The sequence below is a fragment of the Salvia miltiorrhiza genome, chromosome 4, assembly GCF_028751815.1.
Source record: "Salvia miltiorrhiza cultivar Shanhuang (shh) chromosome 4, IMPLAD_Smil_shh, whole genome shotgun sequence".
NCBI lineage: Eukaryota > Viridiplantae > Streptophyta > Magnoliopsida > Lamiales > Lamiaceae > Salvia > Salvia miltiorrhiza.
Genome location: NC_080390.1, coordinates 42,460,967 through 42,473,345, shown reverse-complemented (window position 1 = coordinate 42,473,345; position 12,379 = coordinate 42,460,967). Strand labels below are relative to the sequence as shown.

General features: G+C 38.5%; 1 protein-coding gene across 1 annotated transcript; it reads right to left on the bottom strand.

The window, feature by feature from the left end:
- Positions 1 to 8,405: 8,405 nt before the first annotated feature.
- LOC131021805 (protein SOSEKI 2) lies at positions 8,406 to 10,618 on the bottom strand. Its single transcript, XM_057951094.1, has 5 exons — positions 10,138 to 10,618; positions 9,977 to 10,046; positions 9,796 to 9,908; positions 9,011 to 9,692; positions 8,406 to 8,726 (listed from the first exon to the last, which is right to left on the bottom strand). The coding sequence occupies exons 1-5, from the start codon at positions 10,325 to 10,327 to the stop codon at positions 8,603 to 8,605; spliced, it is 1,179 nt and encodes a 392-aa protein (XP_057807077.1). The 5' UTR covers positions 10,328 to 10,618; the 3' UTR covers positions 8,406 to 8,602.
- Positions 10,619 to 12,379: the final 1,761 nt, after the last annotated feature.

Sequence of the window (12,379 nt, the reverse complement as noted above, 5' to 3'; positions counted from 1 at the left end):
CAGCTTTGATCGCCTCGATTTGCGGTCCATGACCGTTTGAAATTAAATTTAATTTTTATGTAGTTTTAAATTATGTCTTTTTTTGTTGTAATTTTTAGGATTTTTATTGTAATGCAATTTTAATTATTAGTAAAATGTGTTATTTAAATTTGAGCAATTAAATTAAAATGAAAAGCATAAAAATCAAAACTAAAAAAATCATGTAGGCTATCATGTAACCTCATTGCGGATGCTCTAATTACATTATCTCTCCTACTTTATCACTTTATTACATTCTCTTTCATACTTTATCACTTTTATATTTTATTACCTACGCACTTAAAATACTAGTAATATACAATTCCTTAATTTCCGTGCTGAAACCAAACGTGTCAAGATTCGTGGACGGAGGGAGTAAATGAGGAGCCTAATATTAAAACTTGTAAAACAGAAATATCCATTATTCTTATCGATCTAATTTTAAATACATTTCTAGTTGCTTGAACTATTAACAAAAAATATTCAACCATATTCCCTAATCTTATTTCTACTCATTGCCAAAGTAAAACAAATCAGGAATAATGATAACACTAATTACATTGCTCTGAACTTTTCTGTATATGTTCCGACGGTATAAACGTTAAATTTGTTTATAACATTAATTAATCACTAATCAGTTCCCATGAATCCAAGTTTTTGTCAATTCTATTACATTAGGTGTAGAGTCTACGATATGAACATATGCATTAATACAGATCCAAAGAATGCAGCTTTTAACTTATATATTGAGAGATGGTTGATGATTAAAATCTAATTGAGTAACCCATTAACTTTGTAATTAATGTCCTTTTTTGCGTGCAATTTGGAGAAAAAATTAAGAATTTAGTGGCACCATGATTCATGAGACGGGACCACGTGCATGCCACATGTTGTGGCGCATATCAGATCGATCTACTCCAATACATAATTGTTGAGTAACTTTAAATTAACACTACGTGTGCGTTCACTTTGATAGATGGGAAAATAAGGAATAATAAAAATTTATGTCTATAAATGTCTCATTTTTTATTTCACATTTTACACAGAAGAGAAGTTCACCATTTTTTCTTCTTTATTTTGGTGTGATAATATTATCCCTCTATTTTGGTGTGATAATATTATCCCTCATTGAAGTGAAAATAAAGAAGGAAAAATGGTGAACTTCTCTTTTGTGTTTAATGTGTGATAAGAAAAGAGACATTTAAAGGCATAAATTTATGTTATCCCCCCATTTAGAGGGATAAAAAGCAAACACATCCTACATCTATATCTATACTAATAGAAAAAGAGCCTAAGACATTCTAAGGCACAACTTGTGGATTATCTATTTTACCCCTATTACATATTTTATTTTAAAGTTATTTTGTATATTATATATTTATAAGAATATATTAATTTATTAGATATTACACTTAATCTATGTGATATATATTTGTAGCTATTGATAAGGCTTATAGATAAATATATCCATTCAATAAATTATCTAATAAAAGTAATTAATAGATTTTTTAAAATAATAGATTATCAAATAAAATAATATTTTTTTTTTTGAAAGGGAAATGATATTAAAGGTTAAGCAATGTCTTCACTTACAATATCAAGCAATTATTGCGGAAAGTCCTCCACCCAAAGATGAGGATGCGCACAACTATTACCAAAACGAGCCAAACTATGAGCAGCCAAGTTGGCGTCTCTATAAGAGTGGAAAATCCCAATAAGGAGGTGTGATCTCACAGCCTCAAAAAACACCCGAATATCATTCGGGATAAGATCCTCGTCCTCATCCGGATCCGTTAAGAGGCGCGCAGCAAGGCATGAATCTGTGTACACCTCAAACGGAGACAAATGATATTCCATACACATTGTTATGCCACAGACCACCGCCATCATTTCTACCATAAGCGAGCCAGATCTCGGTGCTGTTTTTTTTGCCATCGCCAACTTGATTCGCCCGGTATGATCTCGAACTATCACTCCCATGCCAAAACATCCTACCTCAGGAATATAGCTTGCATCCACATCAACTCGGAGACGTCCCCGTTTCGGTTTCACCCATCTCCTGTCGCCAAGTGTAAAATGAGGTAAAAAAATCCTCTAAACTCTAGTTGCCTAGGGTTTCGGGAGCATAGTCGTCTTTCATCGAAAAATTGTCTATCCTCTGGGTGGGGAGTGATGTCTAGGATTGTGATGTAATCTGGATAAGGTAGGGATAATTTAGAGAAGATCGCTCGATGAGTTGCAGAGCTGATCGAAATTATCGAATGAAACGCGAAAGAATAAAGTGATATTGACAAACTCAGAGTCGCAAAGAGGACACACTGAGCGCATTATCATAATTCTACAGTGCATAATCTAAGTCGAAGTGCATTTTTCATCTGAGCGCATAAATTTAAATACCGAATGCATATATAAATGGCGAGTGCATAATCATAATTGTGCATAACTAACCACGTCTTGTACAAACATTCTTTGTACGCATCTATGGAGGAGAAAGAGGTTGCTCCAGTGGCCTCGCTTAGTTTTACGGTGAGAGGATTTACGTCGTGAATTCTTCTATGCTAAGAAAAAGTGGGGAAGTTTATGAGCTCATAGGCTGATGAAAAAGAGATGTGAGAATACACTGAGAAAGAGAAGATGGGAGTTCATGCCAAGGGACAATTCGTTGAGAGGAGTTTAATGTGCTGAGAGGGGGTAGACGACAAACATCATTTTATCTTGTTGGGAGTTACGAATTTATTGTGTACCATTCAAAATTGAGTCAAAAGTATGTGACAATTACTTTAATTTTGTCAGTTCTATCACACATGACTCCTAAAAGTATTAGTTAAAAATTGAAAAGGATATGGAGTTTAGACATTTTTGAAGATGGGTAGTCTTGATAGATACTTTGACAAAGTAGGGTAGTTTGATACCACTTTATTGATTGCATCTCTGTTAATGAGTTTATTAAGCTTTCTTGAGTTTGAGTGAGATTAGTGTTCAACAATGCCTCTTTCTTTTTCCGATTCCTTAATCCCCATCCCTAATCATGGGTCCTCCGGCTCAACCATCCTTAGTTAAGTTAGATTGCTACGAAACACATATAACTATGTAGAGATTAAAAGATATGTTTTAAAAATAAAGAATAATGTCATGTACTGGTTTATCTTCTATTTGATTTCCCATATGGAAGATGGTGTAGCATCACTATCAGCAAGATAAGAAGACTTTACCTACAATATCAATATTAAATCTAAATATTCAAATAAAAAATACTAAAAATTTGATAAATCTCACCTCGACAACAAAACGATCACTAAAGTAAATTTATGTTGCAGCAAACCATTGGTTTGAAATGTGAATAAGCAATAAAAGTCAACCTTGTGTAGAAACAAAGGATGTCCACGACATAATTATTAAATACTTGCTACCAGTTTCCTATCTTTTTAGGGTTGTGTTCTCTTTGAGTCTCGTTTAGGGTTTTTCCTATTTTTGTCGGATGATTGGTTTGTGAATCAAAAAGTCTTTTTTGTCTGTTTTCTCTTCAATGTTCGGTCACAATCGTGTCCACTACCATTATTTCCTCATTTTGTTTTTATATTTTTCCTTTGTCATTGAGTTGCGTTTTTTCTATGTCCTTTGCTTCGCCTAGGATTTTGTTTTTTGTTGTCTTTTGTCTGGCCTAGGGTTTGATTTTTGGTATTTGTTTGTTCTGATTGCTTCATCTATTTCCTGTAGTGTTTGTTTATTTCTCATTTGGGTTCTATTTGTTGTATGGAGCAAGGAGGATCATCATGGGATAATGGGTATGGCTCGGTTGAAGAGGACAAAACGGATCGTGAAACTGATGTTATTCAAATAACTGGTAGGGGAACACTCATTTAAATTGTTTGGTGGGAATACTTATTACTCAGAAACATCTTAATGGTTTTCATCTTATGAAAGTCATGAGAAAATCGTGGAAATCTTCAAAAATACTCACATCTCGATAATGGAAGAAGAATATCTTGTTGTTCAATTTTGAGAGTAGTAAAAATTAGGATTGGGTGCTTCATAAACAACCTTGGCACTTTGATGGACCACTCTTTGTGATTTCACCGTCCAACCATCAAATGTTCAACGTAACTTAACCATTGCTCTTTCTTGACAAGAGCGTACAATCTCATGTTGAATTGTAAGGTTTCTACAACTTTGTGGAGTATTTCTAATAAGGTGGTAGAGGTTGAAGAGATCGACACGAATGATAAATTTTCGAGATGTTTTGCTCGCTTAAAGGCAAAGGAGGACATCTTAATTCCGATCTCTTTTTTTTAAGCAAAGACACCTAGAGGGTGAGGGGTTAGGCAGACCCCCAACCTATAGATAAACCATCAACCAGTATCCCATACATGATGGTGCCTAAAAGTGACAACGCCCATAAGAAACAACAAGGAAAAATCGAAAGTAAACAGACCAGAAACATAACAGGATGTAGCCAAAGAATGGCTACATCCAGAAGATAAAGAAAACCAAATGAAAAAGGAAACAAACCAAAACAGACTAGCTATCATCATTAAATCTGAACCTAAAGCTAGGATAGCCAAGCTGATCCATCCAAACTAGAGCAAGAAAATGACGAGGTGCAGAAAAACAATCAAAAGTAGTCAACGTACGTCTGAGCTTGATGTCATTTTATCGCCATAAAATCAGCTGGCCAGTTTTCCTCGCGATGGATATGAGTGAAACGAACCTATCGATGCTGAGAAATCATACGAATCCAGGTAGCAGTGTGATGGATACTAGCATGACCGTGATGTCCGGTAAACATAAGCAAGACGATCGCCGCCGCATCCATCTCAACCCAGATAGGAGTAGAGAAGGTGATAGCCAGCCTAAAACCCTCGAGCAGGGAGGCTAACACAACATCAAAACTAGAAATAGCATTACAGGGGGTACAGAAAGTAATAAAGAGAGCTCCAGTATGATCTTGAACCACTCTTCCACCAGCACCTTGCTGTGTCTGTGAATCGAATGAACCATCAGTGTTCAGCTTCACCCATGGAGACTCCGGAGGGAGCTAGTGCACTAAAGTGAACCGAAGAGTCTGCCTCACGAGAGGGGCTGAAGGCATGAAATCAACCGGGGGGCACAACCTTGCCAATGAGAAACAGTGAGTTTCCCCGCCGCAACAAGAAGCCGTAGCTGTCGAACAACCTACGAAATCACATGAGAAGCATGGAAATGAGTAGCCTTGTGCTTACGACTATTCATTTCCGTCTAGAGAAACCACATAACCAAACAAGAAACCACAAATGAGATATGTCTCTTGTCCGCACTGGGGAAGGCGCGCCGCCAGTGGCCTAGTCTACGTGCAATATCAGTGCTCGTGTGAGGTGGTGTGTACACAACAAAAAACCAAGAGTCAAAATGAGCCCAGACAATTAAGGCAGCCTCACTCCACAGAAAGACATGCAAACAAGACTCAAACTGAGGGGACACACAACAAAGACACATGGATGCGAGAGAAATGCCTCGTGAATGGAAACGAGAATCAACAAGAAGACGACCAAAAAGTAGACGCCACAGAAAAACAGAAATAGAGGGAGTAAGGCAGTCACTCCATTAAATACTTTTAATTTATGCATTAAATACAATATATTAGTTAAATCAGTTATGAACCTTCATTTTGATAAAAATCACTTTTTCTAACTGATAAGTTACTTTAAATGTTTTAACTGATTGTTGGGAAACTGGAACTGAAATGTCCTTGGTGGACAAGTTTTTTAAGTTGTATATTAAAATTGTTTTAATTTTGTCCCGCCTTTTTCAAAAATCAGTTTCAGTCTTTCCTTTTCTAGTGACTAAATAAAGTACACTTTATTGCATAAATCCCTTATTATAAGGAATTCCACTGACAGACATTTAATGCGGATTTCAAATATCATTAAATACACTTTGGCGTACGGATTTCAACTGCCGGTGTCTTTTTAAAGCCCTAAAGTAACTATTCATCTCTCATGATCGCTCACGTCACCATAAGATTAACTTTCTTTCACACTTAACCATTTTCTTCTCTCTCATCTGCAATCTAACTCTACACTCCACAACAACCATTTGTGAGAAATCTTGTTTGATCTTTTCTTTCAGAATCACAGACACAATGGAATCCATTGATTGCAGCGGGAAACAAGTGCGCTATGAACAATCTTTGGATGTACCCTCCTTCCAATAAAAAATAGGGTACATGGAGGTCGATGAAATCTTGTCAAGGCACCAGTGGCTCACCTTCGCCACTACTGAAGCCCCTTTCCTTCTGACGACTCCAATCAAACAGTTCTACCAAGAACTGCAATTCAACGACTCCGGTGATCTCATCACCAAAGTTCTTGTTTTCACCACTCCGAACTTCAAGGAGTAAGAAGAAGTCCAAAACAATGTTTCAAAATTTGTTCGGGAGTTGTTCGCCCTACCGAACAATGGTCTAAAGCCCTCCACCATCTCTGACGAGGAGGCAAACAAGACTTTAAATGATGCAATGCTTGAGTAAGATACTCCCACTGAGGGGACCATGAAGATCGCGCTTTACAAGCCAGGTCACAACTTACTGGCTAAAATCATTCAGAAATGCTGGTTTGGCGCCATAGGAACTCCAGAGCAGGCTTCACAGCCACAGAAGAATGTATTGACTGCTCTGATGAAGCCCGGTCCACACTTGAGGTGGCAACCGAAAAAATCAATACCAACTTAATTAGCAAAAACACTAAAGGATAAGTCACATGTCTCGTTTTTTCAACAAGCTTCATCGAAAGAGAACTAATATCATCCAAATTTTGATACTCATCATCTCTTTTTATATCTTCCGTTAATATATCAAGTTGTCATTCCTTTTGATTTTTTTTTTATTTAGGTATTTCACTTGTCATTCCTATTTTCAATACACAAATACAAGAATTCTATAAGAAAATTAAAATTCTTCACTCAACTAATAAACAATACACTTTATGAGTCCCTTTCTCCACTCAACTACTCCCCTCGTCCACTAATTCAAGACCTAATAGGCAAAACACAGATTTTAAGAAAAAATGTATTTTTATTAATTGAGTGGAGAAAGGGACCCACAAAATATATTATTTATTGGTTGAGTGGAGAAAGGGACCCACAAAATGTATATTTATTAGTTGAGTGGATAAAAAATGTATTGTTTATTGGGACCCACCAAAATATGAATAAAAACTTTCTAAAAATAGATAGGGCTTGAGTTGGTGGACGGACCAAAAAGGAAAGTAGGCCTTGAATTAGTGGACGAATGGAGTAATAAACAATAAACTTTTTTCTTAAAATCCGTGTTTTCCTCTCCTAAGTCATGAATAAGTGGACGGAAGAAGTATATTTAACCCCTTAATGCATAATATTACTAGTAAAAATAAAATAAAATTGAGAGTACAACAGTACCCCGACCGCCCTTCTCTAAATCCACCACTGTCAAATCATTCAATTGGATGAATTATTTAATCATCATTTCAATCCTACTATCAATCTTATTTATCACATCCACCATATCTAATCAATTGGATGAATTATTTAATCATCATTTCAATCCTATCAATTTTATCTATCACGTCCATCGGATCAGACGCCTCATTAAAATTTTGTTTTTAAGGAACCGATCCCACTCTAGTGTGTATATACTATATGAAAGTCATTAAGATCTCACACAAAATTGGATTATTTATCACGTCCGTGTGCAGTGGCGGATTCAGGGGAGGCTGAAGCCCCCTCCCAATTTTTGAGTTTTTTTTAAATTTTTTTTAAAATATAGATATATATTTTATTTTATATATCTATATATATGTATATAAATAAGAAACAGAAGAAAAAATATAATACATTATTTATAGTATATCAAACTATCCATATTAATTATTTGACATTGTACATTGATTGGTTACATTTATGTTATTTTTATCCTATTCTTTTTTCTTATTTAATTTTTAATGTTGAATTTGAGTCATTCTAAAGTTAAAAGTAAAATTACTAATTATTAACAATGAAAGTTAGTTTATTTGTTTAGAAAATGAAATAGTATTTTTTTTAAAAGAATGCATAAAAGTATATTTTTGTATGCTTCAATCTACTTGATGTTGAATTAATTGAATTGCAAATAATTATCTATTATATTAAGTAATTGTTAAAAAAATGCATGAAAATGAAGTTTACGGAATGCTAAAAAAAATTGCTTCCGGGGCTGCAGCCCCCGAACCCCCATGTAAATGTATTCAGACGTCGTAGATTAATAAATACTCTAACCTCAAATCCTGAATTCGCCCCCGTCCATGTGTAAATTGGTGTGTACATTATATAGCGCCACAACTCACATATAGTATATAGATTAAAGCAAACATCAAATAAATCATTACAAAAAGTTAAAAAAAAATGCTACATATATATACGTACGAATCAGATTTATATATAGCTAGCAAAGAAATAAACCTGAGCACAAATCCTTAAATAAGATCATATACAACTACAAGTTTATGTCCATAGATAAAAACCCAACCACTTAGTCATCAACTTCATAACTTCTACATTAAAACTCATCATAAAACCCAACGACAATAATTAATGGTCAATTTTTGGGGTGTTTGGAAGATGACTTCTTTTTTCTTGGAATGCATTTCCCCCTCAGCAGTCCCTTCTCCTTCTTCACTTGTTCCTCTGCTTCTTCTCCTCCCAGCCCTGCCTTGGCGCACCTATTCAATTCCCCGCACAACTGGATCAATACAATTCACTTCAAAGTAACGACAACTCTCGTGTTACCATCATTTTCACTTATTCAAACTCAACCAAATACCAACGAACTTACAAACGAGTCTCAACTTGGTAGGCGGTACCGACAAAATTACAATCATACCACCAAAATCGTGATTTTCAATTTTATCTCGTAACATAGTTAAGTTAGTGAATGATATTAATGTTTATGTAGAGTGCAACAACATGCAACGGTTAGATAATATATGGAGTATTAATTTGTGACCTGTCTTGATTGTAGGAAGATGATTTGTTGAGCACAGGTTGATTAGCAGCAGAATCATTTGTAATAGAGTCGACAATGCTGCCACTGAAGTACTCCTTGTCCTCCGCCTGTGAGTTGCCGAACCTGGGATTCTCCGACATGTAGCTGATCATGAGGCGCTCCTCCTCCGTGGCCATCTTGGCCGCCTTGCACACCACCCCCTTATGCAGGCTGCAGCTCTTTCTGCCAGCCGTGCACGGCGGCGGCGGCGGGGGAGCGGCGGCCTTTCTGAAGGAGGCCGAGCCCCCGCAGGCGATGAGGTTGAAGAGCATGGAGTTTCTGCTGAGCATGGGCTCGTTCCCGACGTCCTCGAACCTCTTCGAGCCCTCGTTGTTGGGGTTGTCGGAGGGCGTGGAGGAGGTCGTGGACGGCGGCGACGAGAGGGAGTTGGTGTCCATGTTCAGCTCCGTGTGGGGGCTGTTCTTGTGCTTGTGTTTGCTATCTTGTTCGATCTCGTCCGTGGAGACGCCTCTCGAACACGTCGCCTTCTCCTCGTATTCCTCTTCGTCGACGTTCATCATTTCTTGCTCCTCCATCTGCTGCTTCGACGCTGCCGCTGAGATTCCGCGTTTCGAAGGGTATAAATTGGATTCCTGGTGTTGGAATTGTTGGACATTGCCGAATTGTAGCTGCTGCAGCTTCTCTGTGGTTCATGCCAAAGTAATTTGGAATTCAACTTAACAACCATCAAGATAGCACGAACTCGAAACGATAGAAGAGTATATAAATATGTAGTTAATCATTACCGGTGCAGTCGACAAGTAATTCAGATCCTTTGAGTACATATTCACCTCCTTCTGATGGATAAATGACATCATTATGTCCTAAATCATTCCACACATACCCATTCTTGAAGCTCCTATAAATAAGTGTGTGCGTGAGTATGATTTTCGACAAGGAAAATTGGTTTGGTAACGTGATAATTACCTCTTGCAGGACCAGGAGTAAAGGGAAGGCATGCCTTTACCTCTCAGGACTTTGAGGCGGTCCAAAACATCTAGATTATAATGTATTAGTTGTCTAAAAATATGGACAAAATGATATGCAAATAGATGAAATGTAAGCTAAGATTTATGCAGAGGAAAAACCTTTCAACCGAAGGTGTTGGTGAGCAAGATGAGAAACTTCGATATAATGTGGGTGGTGAAGATGGCCGTTTGTAGAGAGATAGTAAACAACTTGAACTTTCTTGAAAGTGGGCTTTATCACTCTTGTTGGACCACACATTTTAGCCCTCTCCGGACTCATTTCTCTCCGAATTCTCCTCCCTACCTCCATTGCTCATAAACCACTCTCTCTCTCTAGAATAATGGTGACAGCTTAGAAGAAAAGAAGATGCGTAGACCTAGACCAAAGATATGAGGATCTACAGAAAATTCTTTGCAATCTAGAGAAAGAGAGAGAGAGAGAGGTTGGGTGTGGGGGTGGAATGCTGTGCTCTGACTTGTGTAGTTGTGGGAAAAAGCTAAAAGCAAATCTTTTGTAGGAAGAAATTTAAGAGACAGCTTTTTTAGCCGAATTCAGACATGAAAGCGATCTGCTCCACGCAACAGGTTTATTAATGCTGCTCAGTTTTCACTTTTTTATATTGTCGTCAACTCCGCCTTTTAACCTACTGATAAGTTGCTGTTGCTCACATACTACCCTTTTTTTTTGTCCAAACAATACTAAATATTTTCCTTCTCCCTATAGATTTAAATTATTAGAGCATCCGCAACGCTCTACTCGATGGCTTGCTCGAGTAGAGCGTTGCCATGGTGTAGGGGTATTGCGGGGGTACTCGAGTGCTCGTGTAGCACTTGAGCGGCTGTGCACGCGCCTCAATTAAAAAAAATTCCAACGGCTTTTTTAACGTCAATTTTGATTTTTTTTCCAACGGTTCTTTTAGCCGTTTGGCCCCTTTTTTTATTTTTTATTTTTTTTTCTCTTCTTTTCTCTCTATAAATAATACTTCTCCCTCCCTCATTCATCATAACTCACTTCTTCTTTCATCCTTCAATTTTTCTTGCAAAATATCATCTTTGTTCTTCCAAAAATATCGTCACCCGAACATGATTCTTCGCCTGATTCCGACGAAGTAGCTAAAAGGTTCATGGAGTTGGTAGAGTTGCAGAAACAAGTGCTTCAATCATACTGCTCCCCACCGGCGCCAGAGCCGGCGCGTGTCAAACGTCCCTGATCATACGTCCACCGTGATCGTGAAGAGGCTCATGTACGTCTTATGCAAGACTACTTCATCGACAATCCAACGTACGACCCTACTTTTTTTCGGCATCGTTTTCGCATGTAGAAGGAGCTGTTCTTGCGCATCGTCGAGGCTGTTCAAGGTGAAGATATTTTCTTCCATATGAGCACTGATGCAATCGGTCGAGACTCTCTTTCTCCTTTACAGAAATGCACGTCGGCTATCCGCCAATTAGCCACCGGGGTTAGTGCGGATGTTTTCGATGAGTATCTCAAAGTGACCGACTCAACCGGGCGTGTATGCCCCAAGAAGTTCTGCAAGGCGGTCATCCGGGCTTTTGGATCCTATTACCTGCGCCGTCCAACGCCAACTGACGTCCAACGCCTCCTTCATATGCACGAGGCGCGACACGATTTTTTCGGGATGCTCGGGAGCTTAGACTGCATGTATTGGGCGTGGAAGAACTGCCCAAAGGCGTGGCACGAGCCTACACACGCGGGGATCAGGGAGAGCCCACCTTGATATTGGAGGCCGTTGCATCCCACGATTTATGGATTTGGGACGCCTTCTTCGGCGTCGCTGGTTCAAACAACGACATCAATGTGCTGAATCAGTCGCCTCTCTTCTCCGACGTGTTAGGAGGAACTGCGCGTGTCAAACGTCCCTGATCATACGTCCCTGATCATACGTCCACCGTGATCGTGAAGAGGCTCATGTACGTCTTATGCAAGACTACTTCATCGACAATCCAACGTACGACCCTACTTTTTTTCGGCATCGTTTTCGCATGTAGAAGGAGCTGTTCTTGCGCATCGTCGAGGCTGTTCAAGGTGAAGATATTTTCTTCCATATGAGCACTGATGCAATCGGTTGAGACTCTCTTTCTCCTTTACAGAAATGCACGTCGGCTATCCGCCAATTAGCCACCGGGGTTAGTGCGGATGTTTTCGATGAGTATCTCAAAGTGACCGACTCAACCGGGCGTGTATGCCCCAAGAAGTTCTGCAAGGCGGTCATCCGGGCTTTTGGATCCTATTACCTGCGCCGTCCAACGCCAACTAACGTCCAACGCCTCCTTCATATGCACGAGGCGCGACATGATTTTTCCGGGATGCTCGGGAGCTTAGACTGCATGTATTGGGCGT

What these genes read in the sequence shown, in the direction of transcription:
- LOC131021805 (XM_057951094.1), bottom strand. Translation starts at nt 10,327, where the DNA reads ATGGAGGTAGGGAGGAGAATTCGGAGAGAAATGAGTCCGGAGAGGGCT. An exon ending in TACTCCTGGTCCTGCAAGAG is followed by an intron (nt 9,909 to 9,976) that starts GTAATTATCACG and finishes ACTTATTTATAG; the next exon opens with GAGCTTCAAGAATGGGTATG. An exon ending in TCTTCCTACAATCAAGACAG is followed by an intron (nt 8,727 to 9,010) that starts GTCACAAATTAA and finishes GGAATTGAATAG; the next exon opens with GTGCGCCAAGGCAGGGCTGG.